Source organism: Nyctibius grandis, chromosome 5 (assembly GCF_013368605.1).
Source record: "Nyctibius grandis isolate bNycGra1 chromosome 5, bNycGra1.pri, whole genome shotgun sequence".
Taxonomy (NCBI): domain Eukaryota; kingdom Metazoa; phylum Chordata; class Aves; order Nyctibiiformes; family Nyctibiidae; genus Nyctibius; species Nyctibius grandis.
This window is the reverse complement of record NC_090662.1, coordinates 57,003,081-57,026,390: the sequence shown is the minus strand read 5'-3', so window position 1 is coordinate 57,026,390 and position 23,310 is coordinate 57,003,081. Positions and strand designations below refer to the sequence as shown.

Genomic DNA, 23,310 nt, shown 5'->3' with positions numbered 1-23,310 from the left:
AGCAGCCCCTGGCTCTCCACAAGGAAATCTCCAACCAGGTTCACAGTGGAGTCAGACCTTCAAGCAAGAACATAAAGCTGGACTACATGCTCCCAACAAACAGCCAGGGCCCCAGTGCAGCTGCAGGGAACCAGCACTAGAGATCTGGATCCCTGCTCCAGGATGTAGTTGCCCAACCTGCTCCAGTCTGGGCTGCAGAACCAGACTCTCCCTGATGGAGGGCTGGACAGAAGGGACACCAGTCCTGTCCCACATGGTGCCTCTCCTTTCTGTCCCTGCCACCCCTCAGCTCTTCCAGCAGGCTGACACCACAAGGGGGACTTTTCTGGCCCGCTCTGAGACATGCACCTGCTCGGGTGCCCTCAGCACAGAGCAGCTGGCCCTGCACTGTGTATTTGCCCTAAGCCATCAGCAGCCAGCAGTGCTGCTGTCCTGACTAGGATATAACACTCTCTCACAGGCCAGGGCCTGCTCTGTGCCCTCCTGCAGCCCCAGACCAGCTCCTGCTCTTACCTGCTCTCCCAGAGACAGGTCCAGGAACTTGGATTGTAGCTGATGGCAGAATGCAAACACGAGTTCCTTCATCTGGGGAGAGGAAAAAAAAGAGAAGGGAATTATTCCACAGGAGGTAATCAGTAGTGTTTTGCAGTCATCAAAGGTGGTCCTCAGTGGACGCCAAGGGGTCGGCTCAGCACAGCTTCTGCCTGCATCTTGCAGCCCAGAGGGGAATCTTTGTGCTGCTGAGAATAAGACCCCAGAGAAGCCCCCTCCCAGCAGCAGAGACACCTCCTGAAATGCTTTAAGTGATCAGGGTCAGGCAGCAGACAAGTAACTAAAAGAGAAATGTGCATGCAAACTAGAACACTATTTTTATGTCCAAGCCAGGGAATGGGCATGGGCAGGGGGGAAGGAGTAGTACAGACATAATTACCTTTTTGTCCAGTTCAGCAGTCAAGAAGACTGTGGATGCAGACAGTTCTGCTGACGTCTTTTTCTTCTTCCCTGCCTTTCTTTCTCTCCACTTGTTGACAAGATCTTCTGGCTTGTAAGATGCAAACAACAAGCCAAATATCTCAGTAGCTGTCAGCCAGACCCAGCTGTGAGGATACCACAGGTGAGACTGGACATGACCTGGGGGAAAGAAAACCTCTTTCAGCACTGGAGCTGTTCCACTGAGAGCGCAAAAAGAACCAGGTCCCTCCAAGAGTTAGCACAGCACATGATACAATAAAAAGGTGAAGGAAATGAACCACGCTCATCTGCTCAGAACAGAAGCAAAGACCTCCTAGCATCTCTACCCAGTCAAAGCAGAGAGTGACAAAAAGCTACAGAGAGCCAAATGTCCCCATGGTGACCAGGCACTTTTGAATGCAAACCACAGCACTTCCAAATGTCCAGAGATGGGGCCGTTGCTGGAAAGCAACGGCAACTGGGCAGGAAAGGTTGGCACGGCACAAAAAGACACTTGCTCTGATCCTGGCTGACAAGTCATGTCTCTGCACTAACTATGGCCACCTCAGGGAGTCAGTGCCACAGCTCATCTGCCCATGATGTCTGGGGACTGGCTGCTGTGAGACTCGAGTGAGCTGGCCCTGCTGCAGATGGTCAGATCGAAGCCCTGGATGGAGGCTGAGGATGCTTCAGAGAACAGATGGAGTTGCCCTCTTGTCTCGCCTCTGTCCAAGCTGCACATCACCAAGCAACCCAGGATTTAGAAGGGTTATCTCCTGTCCCACTAAAGGCACCTGGCAGGCTGAACTCTTCAAAGACACTAACCAGCCAGACCCAAGCCTTCTGATAGCACCAAATGAAGCAATTAAAAACAAGGCAACAAAACACCAATAAGCCAGCCTGACATCGTACAATCTCACTCATAGGGAAATTGCTTGAATCAAATGACCTCCAGGCCTTAACATCCCAGCAGACACACAGTTATTTACAGCACTATTACCACGTGTCATCGCCTGCTGGCTGGTATGTATGATCTCATCAAGAAAATCTCATCTTCCCAGGATAACTGAATGCTTTCATCCACGAGGATGTAATTACGGTCAAACATGCAATAGTTTGCAACTATCTGCTCTTGGGATAATAGAAAATGCTTCCCAGCAACTGAGACGGAGGGCGTACCGTTTTCAACAACTACGTAACCTTTTCCGTTAACATCTCTTCTTTCATTGCCTAGTAACTGCCATGTATTAGCATTTTGCAGCATGCAAACCCTGTATGACAAAGTTCAGTTGTTTATATTGGGGTGTGAAAAAAACCACATGGCACACAAAGAATCTTCCTTTTAACACAGCCGTAATAATCCTTGATACTTACCCCAGATATTGCTCACAACATCGCTGTTCTTGGTTAATTGAATCAAGTTGCACTCTGTGATTAGCTTCGTTACCAGCACAAGAAAGCTGAATAGCAGCCTATCTGCAGCCTTCTCCTCCTCTTCTTCAGTTATCTAATAAAATCAGCAAGTCAAGAAAGATGCTTATGAGAGAACCTGAAGACAGTGTTTATTTACCCTACTAGAGAAATTTCAGATCAACCCTGCAAAGAAACAGAAGACTGACTTGTACCCAATTCCCTAAACAAACAGAAGAGAAGCAGCTCCACTAAAGCATTTCCTCTGGAGACTGAACCTCTCTGCAAGAGATTATTACTACAATCATTCTTGGGTTTTATACAGATGTTACTGTAACAAACCCTTAGGTTTCTAAATGCAAGCAATTGCACACACAAGGTATATCATTTATGTCTATGCATGTATTCATGCACATTTGATTCTCATTATTAGAGCCAAGCTGAGCTCGGATTTGCCTGTGTCACCTGGGAAGCCCCATGTTGTTACGACAACATTGTGTGCACTGTGTTTTACTAAATCACCTTCAGGTCCTCACCTTGCCTGCAGTCACCAGCTGGCTTGATATAACTAGTCAGTGCTTTACCTACACGTCACAGCACAGAGGGTGATTACACTGAATTTCTCCTCACTGCAGGTATTTTATTTTCATCTCTTGCCAATTTACATACCCTGAGTCTCTTCTCTCTTGCTCAGCATGTTGCCCTTGCACGTTAGTAACATACATGGCTGCTCCTCAGGCGCAGTGACTGAGATCCCTTTGGGATTATCACGTGCCAAGCAGAATCTGAGGCAACCTTGTTATTCTGAGTTAATTATGTGCACTAAAAAGATTTTCCATAAAACAAAACCGTGGTCTGAAGTACAGGAAGGGAACGCCTCTGTAAGTTAAAGCTGTAGATAACACTGAATAAAGCAGACAGTCACAAGCGATGCACTCCTGACCTTTCACACTTACACAAATCTCTGCAGCTAGCAGACACACTTCCCACTTAAACAGATGTTGTCAGTGTGATTGTCAGGCTGTTTTCCAACTAAACAGATTCCAACCCATCCCAGTGCTACCTGTGCACCCTGCCATTCCTTCTGATAGTGGTTTTCATAACTACACTTCGAACAAAAAACAGAGAAGTCCCTCCTCTCCTGCCACCACAGGAAAGACCAGGAGCAGGGAAAGCTACCTCAACATACATACTGCTACATGCTGTCAACCCACCAAGTCATACAGGTAAAAACCAAAAGCCTGACACTTGAGGGCTATCTCAAGAACCCTGTCCACCCACAGACATCTTGATAGAGGCTGGGGCAAGGAGCAATATATCTGCTGATTACACAGTATGGCTGCAGGCTCAGGCCAGCTTGCTTTGCAAAGTTCCTTTGCCCCTTGTGCTGTGACATCAGATTTGGTCTTACAGACAAAAATACGGATGTAGGTCAGTGAGGTCCCCTTCAGAACAAATGTGTTTCGTGTCTTTCCTCAGTCCCAAAATGTAGGTCCAACAGTTAAATCTCTCTTACGCTTCTTCCCTTTTTCCATTTTCTTAATTCTCTTTCCCCAAGCCTCATACATGGGAAAAATTACTTACGTCTTCAAATTTAATTGGGTTGATTTCTTTTTCAATCAAGGTGAGGACAGCTTCAAGCCGCCGTTCAAACATTACTCCCTCCACTTCAACAAACAAACCACATGCTTGGGCAGCCAACCTCCTGTGTGAGCTCTGCCAACAGAAAGAGTAACACCCCTTGTCACTTCTTGATAATCAAATCCTGCAGCTCCCATGTGCAGGAGCCGGTAGCAAGCCCTACTTTTGCCTGTAGCAAGAGCATCTGAAGAGAAGCTGGTTTTCAGAGTACTATTGAAAAAGGAGATGCTGCCAGATAGGGACAAAAGTGCCTGGCAGCACAAGTTAGCCCTGGAAACACACCCTAAAACTGAATGCCAAAAAGTCCTTTTCCAGTCAGGTTCCCAGCTGCAGAGCTTTGGGGGCTACTTTGCACTCTTTGATCCTTCACAACACAATGGGCAGCTCACAGCTATAAACCAGAACTGAACCTATTAGAGATGAAAAGGATGAAGTGTTGAAGAACACTTACTCCACTAGTACAGAGGGATTGAACCTGAGTCCTGTTTGAGAATAACTAAACACCCAGGCACCCAGACCAAAATGAGAGGTCTGTAAGACTAGGTTTGCCACCCTCCAGCTGCCGGTGACAGACTGAAGTAAGTCTAAGCTAAATACAGCATGAAAAGCCAATTACTGGGATCAGAAGAGCTTTAAGGAATTTGCTCAAACCTTTAACCTGAGCAAAGACTACACTTGGTGAAATACCTGACCCACAAGAGGAACTGTTAAAAAGCAGCGCAGTGCAGCAGGGAAGGCTGTAGGCTGACCTACAGCGGCAGCAGTCCCCTACATTTGTGCAGCTATATGAAGCTATTATAATTTCTTCCTCGTCTTACTAGCAAGAGCTATGTGCTGAGCACAGCTCTAAAGAGCTTTTATTCTAAGCTGAATCTTGCTCATGATCCTTTCCTAAAACTACTAAGTCAGGCATAACTGAATCCAGCAATCCACTAGACCTTGTATCAGCAATCTCTCACTTGCCTTAATCTTAGTCAGCCCCCAGAGTCCAGACCTGGTCAGTGAAAACACCCAAGAATACCTTCTTGCTGTGAAACCACTCTGTGACCAGCGAAAACATCAGATCTTGTTTTTCATTGTTGATCTTACTGAGCAGAGATTTACACGTCAAAGCCGCCATCTTTTTGCATTGCGCAGAGTCATCATTTATCATCATCATGCAAAGAGAGAGAAAAAACAGCCCGCAGTATTTGTGCAGGAGATCCTAGAAAATAACAACCATTAGTCAACCGCACATCCCCGAGGAGCTTCTGGCATTTAAAGAGAAAGAGAGAGGTATTTGTTGCACTATACAGGAACAATGTCAGCCCTGAGTAGGGTCCACGTCAAGGCAGGTGAACTGAAAGGACGGGATGATCTAGTTGTTGGAGCACACAGAGAGTGCACAGCAGCCCCAGCCCTGCTCTGACTCTGACCTGCTAACATGTCCCTGGGACAGCAACGTAAGTGTCAAACCTTAAAGTGCATCTTCACGGCCAGTTCTCACTGAAACAGGCTTAAGTCCCTAAGCACTGCAGCAATCAGCCCAAAAGGTCCTTCCCTCAGAGACAGCAGCTCTTCACTACTTCACAGAGTTGCCGGGAACCAAGCTGAGATACTAAATCTAATCAGGTGGTGGTGAAGCACAGCTTACTGTTCAGAATGTCTCTTCCTTCCTCCCAAATTCTTGCTTAATTGCACTTCTCTCAGTCTCCTGAATGCTCAGTCAGGCTCCAGCTGCAGAGCTTTAAGGCAGCTTAGCATTTTGCATATGTTATCCTGCACAGATGCATGGTTATTTTTTAGCTTTCATTTTGATCCACTCCACTGAGCAGCCCTCCCTCTCCAGTCAGGCCAACAAAACAGATATGGTACATCACATACCAATTTAGTCAACAACATCTCTCAGGAATGTTGAAAAAACCCCACAATGAGAAAACTCTAGACTTCACTTTCTATTCATACCCCATTTCCTAAACTGTTTGTGTTTCTTCCTGGCATAAACCACTATCAAGTTTATCCAAACTCCAACTGACAGAGCTTTATTTTACTTGCAGACTGAGCACATTAGATAAAGAAGTACTGCAGAGTTTCCAGCATGTCATTTCTCTTTTGGAGCAAAGCCAGGTTCTTCGGAGATAAGTGAACGTTCTGCTCATCATAAGAGATAACAGGAACTACCAAGTGCTCTCAAAATAAACTGCTCTGAAAACAGTGTCACTGCAAGCTGCAGTAACTGCTTGAAGCTTGGAACACCAAGGGCTGCTTGTTACCTTTGGGAACATGTCAAGGAGGTACGCAATCATCTCCAGTGCAGATTCCCTTCCAGTTTCATACTCATATCTGTGAGGAAATAATTAATGGTTAGGGCTGGGTTAACACTCTACAAAGTTGCTAACAATTTACAAGAATGGCCAATGCCAGAAACACACACTGACAGGGATCTTTCTACAACAGCTACCAGACCTGGTACGATACTTATGAGAAGCAATAGGCGTATCAGCTCCATCTCCCAGAGAACAAGCACAGAGAGACAAAAAGGCAAAAAAGGGCTCCAGCCAACTTAAGTCAGCACAGCCGCACCTGTGCTATGGTGCTGGGGATCATGGTAAACGACTGTCACCTTAAGCAAGGGAGGGGTCATGCTCAGAAGGAGGTTTCAGGCACACTGCTTCTGCTGAATTGGTGCAGTTGATCCCAACTGTGCCTGCCACTGCAGTTGAGACCATTGCCATGGGACAGCAGTCACATAAATGCACCTTCCCTTATTCTTTCTAGACTTTTGAGTTCACCTGGTTCACAACCAGTGGAGCTGGTTAACCACTAAGTGAACAACAGAACCTTTGCTTACAAAGAGATAAAGAACAAAACCAGTGTGCTGGTTTAGCCTGGGATAGAGTTCATTTTCTTCATAGTAACTAGTATGGGGCTGTTTTGGATTTGTGCTGAAACAGTGTTGATAATGCAGAGATGTTTTTTTTTGTTGCTGAGCAGTGCTTGCACAGAGTCAAGACCTTTTCTACTTCTTACCCCATCCCACCAGCAAGGAGGCTGGGGGTGCACAAGAAGCTGGGAGGGGACACAGCTGGGACAGCTGACCCCAACTGACCAAAGGGATATCCCATACCATATGACATCATGCTCAGCATATAAAGCTGGGGGATGAAGAAAGAAGGGGGCGGATGTTCAGAGTGATGGCGTTTATCTCCCCAAGCAACCATACACACGATGGAGCCCTGCTTTCCTGGAGATGGCTGAACACCTGCCTGCTGATGGGAAGTAGTGAATGAATTCCTTGCTTGCATTCGTGGCTTTTGCTTTACCTATTAAACTGTTTTCATCTCAACCCATGAGTTTTCTCACTTTTACTCTTCTGATTCTCTCCCCTATCCCACCGGGGGGGAGTGAGCGAGTGGCCGTGGGGGACTTAGCTGCCAGCTGGCGTTAAACCACAACAACCAGCTATGAAACAGGGAAGAGAAAAAGGGCTTGCTTTATCAAACAGCCCATCTCTGAAAAAGGGAAGTGTTTTAGAGATAGGAAAATCAAGACTTCAGCCACACCCTCCCCTCCTCACAAACAGCCCTTTAGATGGCCACTAAGGTCATATTTAAGCAACAAGGTTAGGTTCTGGACAGAGGTATTGGGAATATAAACTCACTCCAGTTGTGTGAGCATGAAATCCAAATTGGCTTTCAGCTTGTCACCAAGAGGGTAGTCCAGGATATATTTTAAGTAAATCTGGAAAGAAAAAAAAAAAAAACACCACCAGAGAGAGGAGTTACAAGAAACACTCAGGAAAGCTTGTAAAAAGGTTATGAAGAAAATGGTGTGATGAAGCAGTAAGTTTATGAGAATCACCCCTTCCTCCCCTGTGTTTAAGTTCCTATTACACAAGGGGCCAACAACTGCTCTCAAGCTCCGTGCCTGGAACAGGATCTGCAGGTGTTTGACAACTGCCAGATCAGTCTTGAGAGTATTGCTCTGAATTGTGCTGGCTTCTGTTAACAGAGATTCTGCATCCTTCAAAATTCATCCTGTAACTATGGAAATGCAAAATTTGGTTATGCACAGCTCCTGCTGCATCTGTATCCCAGTGCTTGAAATGAAGCAACCAATTCTGTCTTTTGGTTGCTTTTAGCTTGGAAAGAAGAAGGAAGTTGCGGGAAGGAATCATGCATTTGTGGCAAATTCTTTTCTGCTGGGATTCAGAAAAGGGCAAGGCTCTTAGTTACATGGGCCTAAAAGCCTCCAAAGGAGTGACCGTGTCACTGCTGCTGAACAGCTCTCTGAAGGTGTGCCATGGCAAGCAGCCTCACTATAGGCAAGCAGTCTGCGATTCTGCTGTGCATCAGTCACAAGAACTGAAGGCAGCCAGATAACAAGGGGAACAAGGATTAGTAAGAAGGGGAAATAGGGTTAGGGGTTCAGCAGGGCTAAGGAACATGTCTGTGAGAGCTGGGATGGCCACACTAAGCCCTCTAGCCTGTTAGCCTGCTGTAAGTAAAGTAAGATGAGAGATTTTCCATTCTACCAACCTGTCTGCACTGGACTCGCACCAGCTCACTCTGACCCGTGATGGCCAGCTGGGCAACCTTCTGCAGCACATCATCAATTTCAGGGACAAGCAGCTTCCTGGATAAAATAGCCTAAAAATGTGAAAGCACAACAGGAGTCATTGTCATTCTGCTTGCACAGTGTGAGATGCAGTGCCTGGAAATACACTGGTCTCAGGTGGTACATTAACACTGACTTTTTCACATCTTCAAACATAGCCAGAACAACTTAAAAAAAGGTGAAAAAAGGTGGCTTACATACTGTTTCTTTTGGAGGACACAGAATACCTGGTCTAATGATTAGGGATGTCGATTCTTTAGCAAAAACATCCTCAGAGCCAAATACATCCTCATATGCATGTGTATAAAACAGCCTCCCAAACAATTTTAAACAGTGACTACAAGTTAAACAGGAAAGCTTTGCTGCTTCCCCGAACCCCTCCCAACAGAAAGCCTTAACAGCATTTTGTGGCCTGTTCCTGACATGAGATTGTACAGCCTTGCACCAAGAGGCAGAATCACTGCCATTCCACTGGCTCACAGAACCCATATACCTGCTGCACAGAAATACCTTGAGAAGGCCAAAGGCAGTGGCTTGGCGTGATGAATCATAAATGTCTTCTTCAGCAAAGCCAAGCAACACTTGGAGCTGTTTGCTTGTTATCTGACTCTTTGTGTTCTTCACAAGTATTGTTACACACTACAAAATCAAATTGCACATTGTCAATACACATGTCGTGCCATAAAACATAAGCCCACACCAAAGTCTGACTGTTTAAATCGCTTAGGTTTGAAAAGACAAACTGCTGCTCTGAAACGTGCAGCTAACACCGTTCTCATCACATTTTGCTTTCATCTGGCAATCCTGAGACAAAAACTGAACACAAGCACATACACAAATTCAGCCTAGTCCTTGAAATGAGTGGGATGCTCCCAGACATGAACCATGATGCAGGAACACAGCCAGGAGGAGGGGAAAATCCTTCCGGCACTGGCATTCAGCATGAATTACTCTAACTTTCCCTTATGATCATGAAGCTGTAATTAATTTAGCAATGCATTTAGAAGACTTCTACAGGAAGACACTGCACACCGAAGGAGTAGTCATTACTACTGTTAATTGCCTCCTTCCCTTGTCTCACTTCAGCTGCAAGGGTTTACTCCAATTAATCATGTTAAAAGCAAGCTACTAAAGAACAAAACTGATGCCTCTCAAAAGACAGGGTGGTAACAAGATACTATTAGAAAGAAGAAAGAAGGCAAATATGCTTCTATAAAAACACTTCCTCAGATCCAAGCTGTGCATTTTTGGGGGGTAACTTTCTTTCAGTTTTCACTCAGGAAAGAATCAACAAGGCCACGTTTCCCTTGCTACCTTGTGATCTCCGGACTATATCTCCAGGGACAGCTGCAGGAGGCATCTGCTGTTGGAAGAGTCTCATTCTACAAAGTTAATCCTTAAGCAGGAAAGAGCAGAGCTGGGTCTGACTTACTTTGAAACAGCTCACAACCAGGTGGAAATTCTGGCCTTTGGCTATTCCTGTCTTGGCAAATTCTTTCAGCAAGAGGAAAAGCTGCTTGATCAGTGTCTCCAGATTCGTACTGACAGAAGGCAAAGGGAACTTTAAAATCCATACCAAGGACTGCAGAGCACCAGTAATCACCTGTAAGGAAGAGCCAAAGGACAGCACGCAGGTACAATGACAACCGACAGAACACTTTTCTCACTGTTACAGACACGATCAGGCCATCTGAAACTGTGGTAAAAGGGAATTAACTAACAAAATCAACCTCTTTCAAACCATTCATAAGTAATACAAAGGGTTTCTCAGTTCTAAAAACATCTGCCACTCCCTAATTCTCTAACTTTGAATTTACTAGGTAAAGACATTAACACAGTGATGATTCAGCAGATGGCAGGAACTCTTTCTGAAGAAGAGGTGCCTTCAAGGCATAGAAGTTGCTCTGCCAAAACTCCAGGTCACCTGAAAGCCCTGCTCCAGGTATCTGACACCATATGAGGCATGCCTTCCATTCCCAGGAAACTCAAGGTTTAACAGATTCACTCCTCAGCTCACTCAAACCCAAAGCTGCCCAAGAAGGAGGCTGTCTATGGTGCTGGGAATAAAGACATTAGAGTTGGATCTAAAGAAACCACAGCTGTGACAACACCGCTCCCAGCAGCCACAGGACCTCATGAACCTTCTCACAGATAGCCTACGAAGTCTACAAAGTATGAACATGCTCCAGGAGAACTTGTCCATACTTGAACCTGCAGCACTAGGGGCAGAACATTCAGTCCTCCATCAGCCACAATCCTTCCTCCCCCTTGGGATATCATGTCCTCAAACAACTTGGTTGCACACCTATGAAATCAGATTTGAAAACTGGATGGCTTTCTCTTCTCTTGCAGATCAACTGCAAGATGACATTTGTGGGCAGGACCCTTCTTAGCAGAAGAGACAGACTCAGCTCAGAACTGTACCTTGACATCTGTGGATTTCAGGCAGTCTATAAGCAGCGGAACAAAAGGGTCTAACATTTCCAAAGCATGCTCCTCAGAGGAATTTACTTTGGACCTCTTCAGGCTCATGTGCAGCAGCTGGAGTAGAAAGCACAGGACATTCATCTCAAAGTCATGCTGGGACTCAAATAAGACAAGTTTCAGGTTATAGCAGAATTTATGCCATAACCCATTCAAATATCTGCAGCAGGCCAAGCTCTTTTTATAGCTCTCTAAGAAGCACCATTGGAGTTACCACATTTAAAATAAAGTTAAGGCTAGTGGCTGTGTTGTTAACACAATATATCCAGAATACCTTCCTTTGGATACTCTTAACAAAAATTTTGATTGCAAAGCTTTGTATCTGAGGGGATCCCTTACCCGAAGTCCTGAATCAACCAAGATATACATGTTAGTCCTGCTGCTGACACGTGCTTTCTGCCCTCCTCTTGTGGGAGTGGGCTGGAGCAGCAGGCAGCTCTCTGGTTGCAGCCGAGGATCTGGAGGAGGGTCAACTTTTTTCCTGAAAAGCAGTGTATGGCAAAGGACAATATTCAGATTTCAACCCTCTCCATAACAAGCTTGCTGCTGGGAGTGAAGAGGGCTGGACTGTGCTCAGCTGCTACCCACACAGCAAGCAAATGCAGGCCATAGCCAGAACACAATGAAATAAGACGAACTTGAGAGCAGCACGACGGACAGGACCCTCAGACTTGAGAACAACATCACTATTATGAAGATAACAAGTGCACACTGATTTGCACAACATCCCCACTTTTTTCTTCTCAGTGGACAGACAAAACTTTTGGTAGTTGCTTCAAGGAAACACACCTCCCACCACTGTCCACTGCACTTCATTTATTGATATTTACTTCAATTTCTGATGTCTTGCAAAAACTGCTCCAAGAAGCCTGCAAACAGCTGTCAGAACCTAGAGCAAGCCAGCCTATGTAACATGGGAAATGCAAGACACCCAGATCCAGCTCTGAGCAGTGACACCACCAGTTGAAGAGGAAATCTGATGGTTCTCCCTGGCTTCTGCAAGAGCACTGAAGTGATAAAGTGACAGCCCGCAGTTTCTCTTGTTCCTGACCTAATGAAAATGTCCAAGACCCCAAACACCTCCTACACGCCAGTTTGTAGCTCCCTCCTAAACACTGCCCCTCGTCCCTTCATCCAAACACTCAAATGCATATACCAGCTTATCAGACGGTCAAAAAGTCTCACTGAAGGCCCTGAGCACTTAACAAGAGCAGACTCCCATGAGTTCAGGAAGTGATCACTCTCATGCCAAGCTTTCTCCTTGCCCTCTGACTGCCCAAATAATTCACTTACATTGAAAACAAAAGGCAAATGAAAGCAAGGAAACCCTCATATATTTGATCGGTTGGATTTGAGAGCTGTCATTTCTGCAAGCAAACCTCCCAACCGGTAACAGACTATCTGGATAACATCCTGGAACTCACTTGGCCTTCTCAGTGAGCAGAGGCAAGTTTTCACTGATGAGACCATGACTGAGGAGGAGGAGGGATTCTGCATTCATGTCTGAATTGAAGATCAGCCCTGCCATGATGTGACGCAGTGCCTCATGCACCTTCCGGACTATCTTCAAGCTTGTGGTGCTCTCCAGAATCTGCAAAGGCACAACCATGAAAGTCAGGAGGGCAACATGAGGGCAATGATCTGCCATTTGTATTCAGAAATCATGGGAAAAGCCAGAGCAATTCCTCCCTCATCACTTGCTGCCTTAAGTCCCCAGATCTCTACATGAACAGCATCCCATTGCCTAAGCTCTGTGCCAACATCCCTCCCTTTCTCTTCAGCCTCTTCTCAGATGCCAGCCAGTTCACCTATCACTGCCAGGACACTCCAGAGCTCATGAGCAAACTGGGGCTCCATTTCTGCAGGAGTTTGCACTCTACTCAGAACAATAATGCATCTCTGAAAAGACAATTACTGCACAAGGACAGAGCCTGAACACATTTTGGTGACATTTCCTTCATGCACAGAAGATCAAAACACAGAGCAGCCTTGCAGGACTTTGGAGCTCCAGAGTAAATGGCATTAACAAGAGGTCACAGAAGGAGAGGGCATGGAAAACTCATAGTGAGATGTTTCCTCTCTAGCAGGTGGAAAGGAGGCTTTCCCAGAACACCATTTCCTGCCCTGGACATCAATAGCAAAGTGTCATTTTATGAGCTGGGTGCATACAGCCTTTCAAAAGAAAAATGAGAAGCCAAAGCAGTATTATATAGGAAATGTCACAGTAGCTGCCTGGAGGTTCTAGAGTTTCTTTTAGACCATACAGAATTGAGAGCGCTCAGAATAAGGAGGACTCTGGCTGACTTGTCTTACCTCTTTCATTGGCAGAATAAGTTTTGTCACCTGGCCCCTTCCTATGAACTTTCCAAGAATTTCATAGGAATCATAACTCTTGTTCTTGCGTGCTTCCATGACCTTGGAAACAATTCCCTTCACTTCCTTCTCTTCGGCTATATTCCCGAACAACTCTTGGTTGAAAATCTTTGGAAATCAGGCAAGAAAAGCAGATGAGAGGAGCAGAAAAGCAGAGCCAGACTCCTCCAGTAGCAGCAGAACACCACCATTTTCCCCACTCACAGAAAAAACAATTGTCCAGGTTTCCTACAAATCATGTCTACCTTTCATTTGTCAATATAAACCCCCAGTTTGAGCACACCAGATGAGAAAGTTGTTCTCACAGCCCTCTGTGGTGTTGTGATACAAGGAGTGGGACTGCAGTCAGACCAAGACATCCAAATATACCCCATCTGTGTGGCCAGCTGAGCTCCTGGGCTCTGTGGACCACATTGACTAGATGTCTGTTGACTTGCTCAGCCATTTAGAGTACAGGGAAACATAGTAAGGCATCTTAATCTTGAATCCATTCCCTCTCAGGATGCAGGGCTCAGGATACAGCCCCAGAGATACTTTGCTACTCTGCAAGGGGTCTGCTGATGCCTCAGTAGAAAACAGTCTCCTTCCTTTGCAGTACACACACAATCAGCCCTTTTTGCCACCACGTCTGAGACAATCTATGCAAAACCTCCTCCTCCTCAAGTCTGCCCTAGGCACTTCATGATGCTATTTCCTTCAATCTTGAATAGCTTTTACCTCAATCAGGATATCTAAGCAGGGATCCAAATCACCAGCACTGAGCCTGGTAGTAAGGCCCTTCAGTAACAGGTTCACAGTGAAAGTCAGCACATGGAGCTACAGAAAAAGAGAACAGATCATGTTTCCAGCCCCCTGCATAGACCTCTTTAATAATACTGGATGGGGAGACTCTCATAGCAGAGATGTCACAACTCACACACTGCACTTGAGCTCTCATTATAGAAAAAAAATCACTGGGAGGACGCAAACCCATGTACCAGAAAGCAGGAAGACGACCCCTATCCCTCCACACACTGGCAGGAGGGCCAGAATCTCCTCTTTCCCCAGTGCTCTCACTGGTATTTTTAGGCTGTGCTAATTGGCACTTTCACTGTTATAGAAGCCAGAAGCTCATACTATTCCACTGTGGTAATTCACATAGAAAATTATTCTTAACCCAAACCACTGTGGAAAGAGGAACGATAAATTAATAGTCAGAGCCTTGGCTCTTGATCTAGAAGCAAGACTTCAATTAGCATCACCACATACTGTCTGTGCAGTCTCTGTGGCAACTCACCTCAGAAGATGCTTGGCCCTAACAAACTTAGATTCCCACTAATTTTATTGGAACCAGAAATTTATCCTTCACCTCCAAACCTCAAGTCTTCACTGGGAAGATTGAGATCCTCTCTTCTTCGCTGCTTAGACTTTAAGATCTTTGGGTACAGACCCTCATTTGACACTTGGCATAACAAAGACTGATGTACGCACTAGCAACAGTATTTAGTTGTATTATACCAAGCTATTCTACCAGTGCAAAACAATTTCAGTAGCAACTTCCCTTTGGATTCTCCTCCTAACACATTAAAAAAACCTACAGAGAGCAGAAGAGGAAGAATTTCAGCATTACCTGGTACCCATGGACGAGAGTTGACTGCATCTCTTTTAAGATATACAGAAGGTACTGCACTCCCAACACTTCCATGATTTTAGTGAGGGTGTTACGGGCAATGTCCCGGATTTCCTGAAATCTGTTCCTCAGAAATGTGCAGACTTTCAGCAGGATGCTGGAAACGGAGATAGACAGCTTAGTTGACCCCCAAACAGTGCAGAACTAATTACACTGCTAGCTAAGGAGGCTGCTTTTCAGGGCTGCTTTACAACCAGAGCTATACTCAAAGCCAGCCTCACAGAAAGGCTTTACAGTCATACATACACCTACTGTCCTTCAAGACATTTTACAGATTGTCCTTTTTTTTCTGTACACTATTCTCTCCCCAGGTCAGCCACCCCTACCTCTGCACCCTGCTTCACAGCTCTGCTCTTGCTTAAGGATTTACCAAGTTCCTTTCAAACTCAGCTTTACAGAAGCCAAATGCTGACAGAGGGGGATGTCACTAGGAAAATGAGTTTCCAAAAAAAAAGTATTTAAGGACTGTTAGGATGTCCCTCTTGGATTCAGCCTTGTACGTAACCACAGCTGGAGAAAGGTGCCTGCACTCATTCCCAGCACAATGAACAGCATTTAAGGAGCTCTGACAGGGTTTACCTTGGCAGGTTGGCTTCCATCACTTCTTGGGGAAGACACTGCATCATCCTGACCATGGCAAAAGCTAATGGAATACGAACTACCTCGTCATCATTCACAACGTTGGATTTCACAAGCTTGTGTTCCTCGTCTCTTTTAACCTTTTTAAGACAGAGCAAGACACAATGTACTTTTAATATACATGAACAAATCCTGCTTTTTTTCAACAAACCCTAGAAGAGGCCAACAAGGCAAGCTGCTGTCCTCTGCTGACTACAGGAAAAACCCAGACAGCTAAAGGATAGGTGAGATGAATCCCTGTGTTTCCAACACAGAAGCTAAGCTGGGTGCCAGCAAGTGGCTGAGAACTTTTCAACAGGCCACACAAAGTTCATCCTTTCAGTTGTGTGGTTCAAGCCAGTTCTCAGCAGGGAAGTGAAGACACCACACCCACACTGACCAGAGGGTCTGTCAATAATCTCCATGACAAAACCAAGAGGATGAAGCCTCTTTAGTGCTTTCAGGTGGTCTCTCTCCCGTTGTGCCTATTTTTTTTTTTATGTGCTGCATTTCCACTGGGCTCTTTGAAGTAGCACCCCAACCTTTATAGTAGCAGCACAGGCCTGCAAAACAACTTTCCAATGCCAACTCCTCACCTTTGCAACAATACACCTGTGCAATTTAGGCAAGATGTTGACTGTAACTGTATCTTGAATGTGTTTGATCAGACACTCCAGTTCCTCTTTATTTTGGGGTAAGAAAGAAACAGGTTTGGTCACTTGCTCAGCATCTTCAGATGTCTCAGCTGCTTGCTCAGGTTCTGCTGGCTCCTCAGGGAGATTCTTCCCTTTGTTTTCCTCAACCACCTCCTCTTCCCCTTCACTCTGCTCCAGCTCCATGGCTTCTTCACCCTCCACCACGGGCTCAAGGTCCATGGCAGTAGCTTCTGTCAAGTAATTGTCAAAAGCACAGGTAAATATAGGAGGCCACAAAAACTGAGCCCTTAAAAGAGACTCTTGTGATGGCTTTGGTCTGGACAAAACTCCTACCTATCATCAACGACAGCAACAGTTACTAAGCATCAGAGTTCTTTTACTACGTTGAGAAGCTCTGGCATACCGGTTTCTGATAATCACCCCTCAGGGCTAGGCTTAAAGCAAAGACTAGTTCTTCAGCTGAACTCCATAGACAGCTTCGCAAAGGCCAATGTGCTTGAACCTTAGGGAAGTGCCATTCACTTACATTTTAGAATTTCACAAGGCAAGAGGTACTGACAAGCACAGCTGTGAGACATCTTCCTCCTCCCTCAGAATATCCCAAAGGCTGTTACAACACAGGTAACCACAATGGTGAAGAAGCCAAAGGTATCACTTCTTCCCATTAAATAGTGGGGGAAGCAAAGCCAGGACATACAGCAACCTTGTCAGGCTGCAGATAATGGTGAGAGCAGACAACACCAAAGAGAAAAAACTCTGATGTGGCAGCAGCCACATGGGTGGGTGCAGACCTTGGAGAACCCCCTAGATTTGCATAAACCCAGCCTGGGATGTTTTGGCTTATGGAGGCCTGGGATGGAGAGGTAACGTCGAGATGGTTCCCCGCACCTCTCCTCCCTGTGTCAACACACGGGACAGTCTGCATTCATTGCTCCTGAGGAGGTTAAGTCAAAACTAGCTTTCCAATATGCACATTTTAAAAAGCTGGGAGTAGCTGACCTCAAGAGTAAAACACAACATTTTGATTAGCTGCACTTTGCACAATTAGAGGCATGTTTCTACAATCAGGAGCAGAAAGCTCACCTTGGTTCTCAATGGTCACAAGCTGCTTTTCAAGTGTTTCGTGGTCAAAGTGAAAGGCTTCCAGCACTGTCTCTAACAAGCTGCGGAAGGAAAACAGAAAGAGAGATCAGCTCTCCACCCAAAAAGGAGAAGCTGCGTAGACCAACACAATGGAAAACCTTAAAAGAGCTTTTTAAAAATTTCAGACTCAGTGACGGTGTAGATTAAGAAGGTTTATCCTGAAATAACAACCCAGGAAATAAAAACTAGTTGCTTTCCAGCTAGATGCATTCAGTTACCTAGCTCACTGTGAAACCGCACAGGCAGTAGTAATGGAGCAATGGAGGTGTTCCAGGAGCACAGATAGCCTGACAGGAGCAGAAGTGGCTATTGCTGGCATGCACTCAGTGAGACAGTGTGAGAAAGCAATGACCCTGTTAAACCTTCATAGCTCAGTCACACCGAACTGCAAGGCCATACGTACTTTCACTTGCATAAGCCCACCTCAAAGTCAGCAATCTCTCATCCCAGGGAAGAGGCTAAAACCCATATGATGCTCCTTAAGACACTGAATTTTGCCTTGTCAGTCCTTGGAGAAACCTAGAGCAGCATCGCTCACAGTACTTACCTGACTCCCAGCTTTGGACTGATCTGTCCTGTTTGCAGGACATGGATGAAATGCTTTAAGTGGTACAAGTACGCTGACCACGAGAGATGTCGGCAGACAGCTCCAACAACTTCAACTGAGGCTGTTACCATATTTTCATGCTGCCCAAAAGAGAAACTCAGTTGCTGTTAGCATTCACACTGAATATGTGTTTAAAGCATACTTTACTCAAAGCAACAAGAGCCAGAAGCAGTAATGTCTGTCTCGTGGGGATGCTTGGTATTTAGCTGTTTTAGATCTCCTCTTGAACAGCAGGTAAAAAATAAAATAAAATCACAGTTCACCAAGCAGATCTCCGGACCCACTTCCTCCAATTACTTCTACACACATTTAACTTTTCTCACATAACTAAATCTATGGGCTTATTTGTGTGAAGAACTAAAAACCAGTCAAGATATCTAATGACAGACACACGGCACATTGCTGGGCTATGCTGATCAACTAGAAACACACATCGTTAACCTATTTCTGATGTGAAATAAAATGCATTTGTTTCTTCACCAAGGTTTCAATTGATGCATTTTACCTCCCATTAGTCAAAAAGCAACTGCAGTCACTCTGCTGGAGGGCACAGTCTGTATGGCTGCAGGTGCTGGGTCCTGTGCCTAAGCTCTAATTGTTTCAGCTTCAGAATATTTCTGACAATAAGCAAATTAGACATTTGCTTGGTCTGACGTTAGTAGCTCTCTTGTTCTCCTGATAGTGTGCAGGGAACTGTACAGAAGTGTGAAACCTTGCTTTTCCAAGTTGCAAGCAGAAAGTTTATCCACACTGACATTACAAGTAATTTCATCCCATATGTTTTCAATAAAATGCATGGAAAGTGACTTACAAAATGTCACCCTTCAAACTTTAATTACAAAGCTATTAATGATTTCACAGGTTTTCAGCTGATTCCTGCAGTTCCCCTGTAACTCCAGAGAAAACAGTATTTATTCCCACCTCAACTACTAGGCACAGCCTATGTTCCCCACCACACAAATTCTGCTGCCAAAGAACAAGTAATCTCACAACTGAATAGGAAGAGATCAGTTTGGAGGCAATGGGGAAAAAATAATAACCTGATTACAAAAAATGCAAACAAATATAACCCCAAGAAAAAAACAAAACAAAACAAAAAAAAACACAACAAAAAAATAAACAAAACCAAACATAAAAAAACCCAAACCCCAAACAGTTAAGAGATTAATCTTCGAGAAACAGGACAGGTTTAGCACATACAGGACTGGGCCCAGACTGCATCTGCACCTTCCAAACCCTCTTTCTGCCACCAAAAGAAGCACAGTGCTTTTGTCTGAGAGCTGAACACTCACTCCACAAACCTATGAGCCTTTTGAAATGGTGAGTCTTTTAAGGAGAACAGTATACAAGAAAATATTCAAATGGATGCACTCAATTTAAAAGCGTACCTTAAGCATTTTTTCATTAAAAATGGCAGTTGTAGCATAAGGCATGATGTAGTTCTGCAGGGATTTGGAAGACAGCGTAAGCTTTTTTTCAGTGAGGTGCTTAGCCAGTTTCCTCAGAGCTCGTGCCCTCCTGTGGATCTGAGCCAAACATGAGAGACAGTGAATGAGGTGGCCCTGGAGCCACAGCTAGCACAAGGGAGCACATACATTCAGCAGATCTGAAAATGCCTCAGTTTTAAGTAATGACATAAAACATATTACGGTCATTTCACAAGGACAGGCCATGCCCTTTTCCTTCAGTCTCTGGGCTTTCACTAGCCTTTTGCCTCAAAAAGTATTACAACTCAATGAGATAGTTCACTGTGAATTCACCATAATAAGACTGTGCCATCTTCAGGTATCAGACAAGGGAGGCAACTGATACAAGATGAAAAGGCCTGATAAAATTACAAGGAAAAGAATTTAGACTCTACATATAAGTACAGATGTAGCAAAGGCTCTCTCTGATTACATCTCTGAAAGTAGGAGAAATGCTGTCTTTTCATACTGCAGGAAAAACCAGGAGACCAGGCTTTGTGCAACATTTATATTACAAAGGCCTGTGAACGAAAAGGGGCTGCAGAGCCTCCAGACAGAGAGTAGCAGGGAACAGGCTATTAAAACTAAAAAGACCTGTTCACTGCCTATGTCAGAGGGATCCTCATCGACACTGTTGCCGACTGTGGGCTGGGTCACACACAGGTTGTAATGTGGAGTTGCCTGCTCAAGATCATGAACAATCACTTAAAATGAAAGCAATTCTTTTAGCTAAATCAGGAAGAGGTAAAAAACAGTGGTATTAAATCATAGAACCATGAAATTTCTAGACAGAAATATGACTTTGATTTGCAATCACCCATGTGACGATGCCCAGATCACCCTTTTTTTTTTTAAAAAAACCCAAACCAATATCTAATGACATAGGTTCAATTTCTCTGCAAAGACAGTGCATAGATGCTTTGGAAAACACTACCCCACAGTAAAATGCTTTTGCTTTGGCAGTGGGAGAGAGGCACTAGGGAATGCCTGTTGCCTTTTACCTGCATGTGTTTCATGTTCTCAAAGAAGTCCATGTCGGGATCGTGGCGGTTGGTCAACTGGACCAAATCCCGGAATTCAGGATTTGCTGGGAATGTTTGAATGAGGCAGGAAAGCAACGATGTGTAGTCCTGCTGGATGCTCTGCAAACAGCAAGCAGTGAAGATTAAGTACCCCCCAGAGAAGCCGCTACACACTCCTCAGAACAGCAGTGCTGTCATTTACAGTGTGTTTCAGGTCAAGTCCTATTCTTTGGTAACAGCATATATACCTGTATGTTGGATTGCACATAAATTAAAGTCTCCCCTCCAAAGAATGAGCTACAACTGAGAAAAGCTGAACAATGGCAAAAGAAACACAAGACAGTGGAGTTCTACAACTTGTTAGATTTTTATAAGATTTCAAATGGAGGGTAAGGTTGGTTACAGTGTGTATCTGCATTTCTTATCCCAGCAACAGACTCAAAGAACTCATCTATAAGAAATCTCATATGCCCTGGCACCCTGAAGACAGCTGGAGATGTGTAGTCAGATAGCAGTATGTTACCTCAGTCTTACTCTTCAGGCCCCTTCTCACAGACTCCAAGAGAGTGTGCTGGATTAGCTCCTTGTAGTCGTCTTCTGTGTGGTTGATTTCTGCCAATCGGCGGATAAAACTGGTCAAGCAAAGGCTTGCGTTGTCACTAAGAGCCATATCCCCTAGCTGAGTGGATGAAGAAATTATACCACATGAGTCTGGATATGACACCTTTTCTCCTCAAAAGACTGGACTGAACAGTTCAGTCCACAACACAAAAAAGCCTGTAGAGATGAAATAACTCTTGAGACCCTTCCTGTAGAAGTTCTAGCCCTGAATTAAGGGCCACCCTTCCAAACAGGAAAAATCCTTTTAGATCTACCACATAACCAGAATATGCTGCAACAAAGCAGCCTTTCAAGACTGTAATATGCCTTTTATACAGCACAAATTGACCAAACAGTTCCAGGGCTCACTGGAAAGGTGATGGAAAGGTGCACTGTGCTTGGGTGAGCCTTCTTGCTGCATTGTATTTGCCCTTCTGGACACACAGGTGAAAAGGCAAGCAGACAAAAATTAAAAACAGGTGTTTGTAAGAACACTAAAGTATGTTCTCCAAATGTTTTGTGGTGCCAAAAAACAGCCAATGGAAATCATTTGGAAGTTAGATTCACCACGGACACATGGTGCACAAAGTAAGAGAAAGAACATTCAGCCAACCTGGATGGTATAAAAGCAGTTGTGCATAACAGGGATGAGGAAGTTGACATCCACTGCTTGCATTTCTTTGATGTGGGCTGTGATTGACTGGAATGCTGACAGACGTACATCGAAGTCGATATCATCAAGATGCCGTTGATCAAAGGCATTCAGCTAAGAAAGAGCAACAAGGCATTCATGAAAAAGGCCAGAAACATGACAATACAATGTCGGGGAAAAAAGTGAGCAAAGAAACTATGCATACCTTAACAACATCAATAATATACTTCAATTCACTGTCCAAATCTGATAAAGTCTAAAAAGAAACATAGAAGAAAATAGTTTAATTGTTACAGTTGTTAAAAATTCAGAGAACTCCAGACTTTACCACTTCAGACAAAAAATAAAGAAAGCAACAACATCAATTTTTCTCCTGTTAGAAGCTTAACAAGAGCCATTCTTTCATCACCTTCCATGACTTGGAAGATGTGTGGTTTAAGTTTCTAAGTTTCTAAATATCTACACTGAGTGTTTCCTGGGTTTTCCTGATGAAAAAAAAAAAAGGTTATGTAAGTAACTTCAAAGTAGTACAAAAGAGCCTGACTGCTATAAATCTTTGAGAGAAGAAAGCAAATAAATATCATCTTCAGGACGCTGAAAGGCATTCTTATTTCACAAAGATACAGGATTTGTTACAGATGAAGTGTGCTTTATTTGGCTTCTTTTACACAAAAGAACCCTGATGATGCTCACATCAACCAGGCTGTCAGCCAAAACTTTACATTGGCTGCTCATTAATTCTATCATATGCAATTCTGTTACTTTCAATTAGCAGTATGTAGATTAAAAAGATTTTTAAGCTCATATACAACAAAGATAAATACTGCTAATTATTTTGTCCTTGATATCTTAGAATAAGGAAAAAAAAGTACAGAAAGACATGTAAAAATGCAATACCTGAAACACCAAGCACAACTTGTGTCGAGACAGTTTGTTCTGGATGACAGAAAAAAGCTTTGCCAGTGGTTTGAGAAAGCTTGTAGGGTTTGAGCAATGCCTCAGCAAGTTCTGCACTGTTTCCAGAATGTCAATCTCTGTACCCTGAAAGAAACAGATAACTGCCAATAAATACTAGAAACCTCACAAGATTATTTCATTTCCTTGGGAAATATTTCAAGACACAGAATGAGCTTAACCACTTTGCTCTATTTTATTCAGATCACAGATACTGAATGAGAACAAAGAATTAGGAGGACACACTCAGTGCAATCAAATCTCTCAGAAACACTTGCAACCTTTCAGTTAGACACAAGCACAGTGTTAGACAAGAATGCCATCATGATGAAGACTTCTTTTTTGTGTCTTTCCTCAAATGACTCAAAGGTCAGGAGAACTAATAGAGCTTAGAAAAGTACTTTCTTTAATCTGTGAAACAAACATTAACAGCATCATATACTTTTGTGATCCCCCTGAATGGAAATC

At 44.3% G+C, this 23,310-nt stretch overlaps 1 protein-coding gene across 2 annotated transcripts in view; it reads right to left on the bottom strand.

The window, feature by feature from the left end:
• The window catches only part of UTP20 (UTP20 small subunit processome component), a 69,564-nt gene that overhangs the window by 4,085 nt on the left and 42,169 nt on the right, over window positions 1-23,310 (bottom strand). For both annotated transcript variants that reach the window (XM_068401227.1, XM_068401228.1), the window contains 26 exons: window positions 22,786-22,929; window positions 22,094-22,144; window positions 21,850-22,002; window positions 21,160-21,315; window positions 20,616-20,756; window positions 19,537-19,674; window positions 18,089-18,228; window positions 17,482-17,561; window positions 16,339-16,628; window positions 15,704-15,843; window positions 15,065-15,221; window positions 14,173-14,271; window positions 13,396-13,563; window positions 12,507-12,673; window positions 11,422-11,563; window positions 11,023-11,139; window positions 10,031-10,201; window positions 9,109-9,237; window positions 8,520-8,630; window positions 7,643-7,722; window positions 6,255-6,324; window positions 5,024-5,206; window positions 3,946-4,077; window positions 2,326-2,458; window positions 932-1,131; window positions 514-585 (listed from right to left, as the gene is read on the bottom strand). In XM_068401227.1, the coding sequence (XP_068257328.1) occupies window positions 514-585; window positions 932-1,131; window positions 2,326-2,458; window positions 3,946-4,077; window positions 5,024-5,206; window positions 6,255-6,324; window positions 7,643-7,722; window positions 8,520-8,630; window positions 9,109-9,237; window positions 10,031-10,201; window positions 11,023-11,139; window positions 11,422-11,563; window positions 12,507-12,673; window positions 13,396-13,563; window positions 14,173-14,271; window positions 15,065-15,221; window positions 15,704-15,843; window positions 16,339-16,628; window positions 17,482-17,561; window positions 18,089-18,228; window positions 19,537-19,674; window positions 20,616-20,756; window positions 21,160-21,315; window positions 21,850-22,002; window positions 22,094-22,144; window positions 22,786-22,929 (3,564 nt within the window). The remainder of the gene's footprint in view (window positions 1-513; window positions 586-931; window positions 1,132-2,325; window positions 2,459-3,945; window positions 4,078-5,023; window positions 5,207-6,254; window positions 6,325-7,642; window positions 7,723-8,519; window positions 8,631-9,108; window positions 9,238-10,030; window positions 10,202-11,022; window positions 11,140-11,421; window positions 11,564-12,506; window positions 12,674-13,395; window positions 13,564-14,172; window positions 14,272-15,064; window positions 15,222-15,703; window positions 15,844-16,338; window positions 16,629-17,481; window positions 17,562-18,088; window positions 18,229-19,536; window positions 19,675-20,615; window positions 20,757-21,159; window positions 21,316-21,849; window positions 22,003-22,093; window positions 22,145-22,785; window positions 22,930-23,310) is intronic.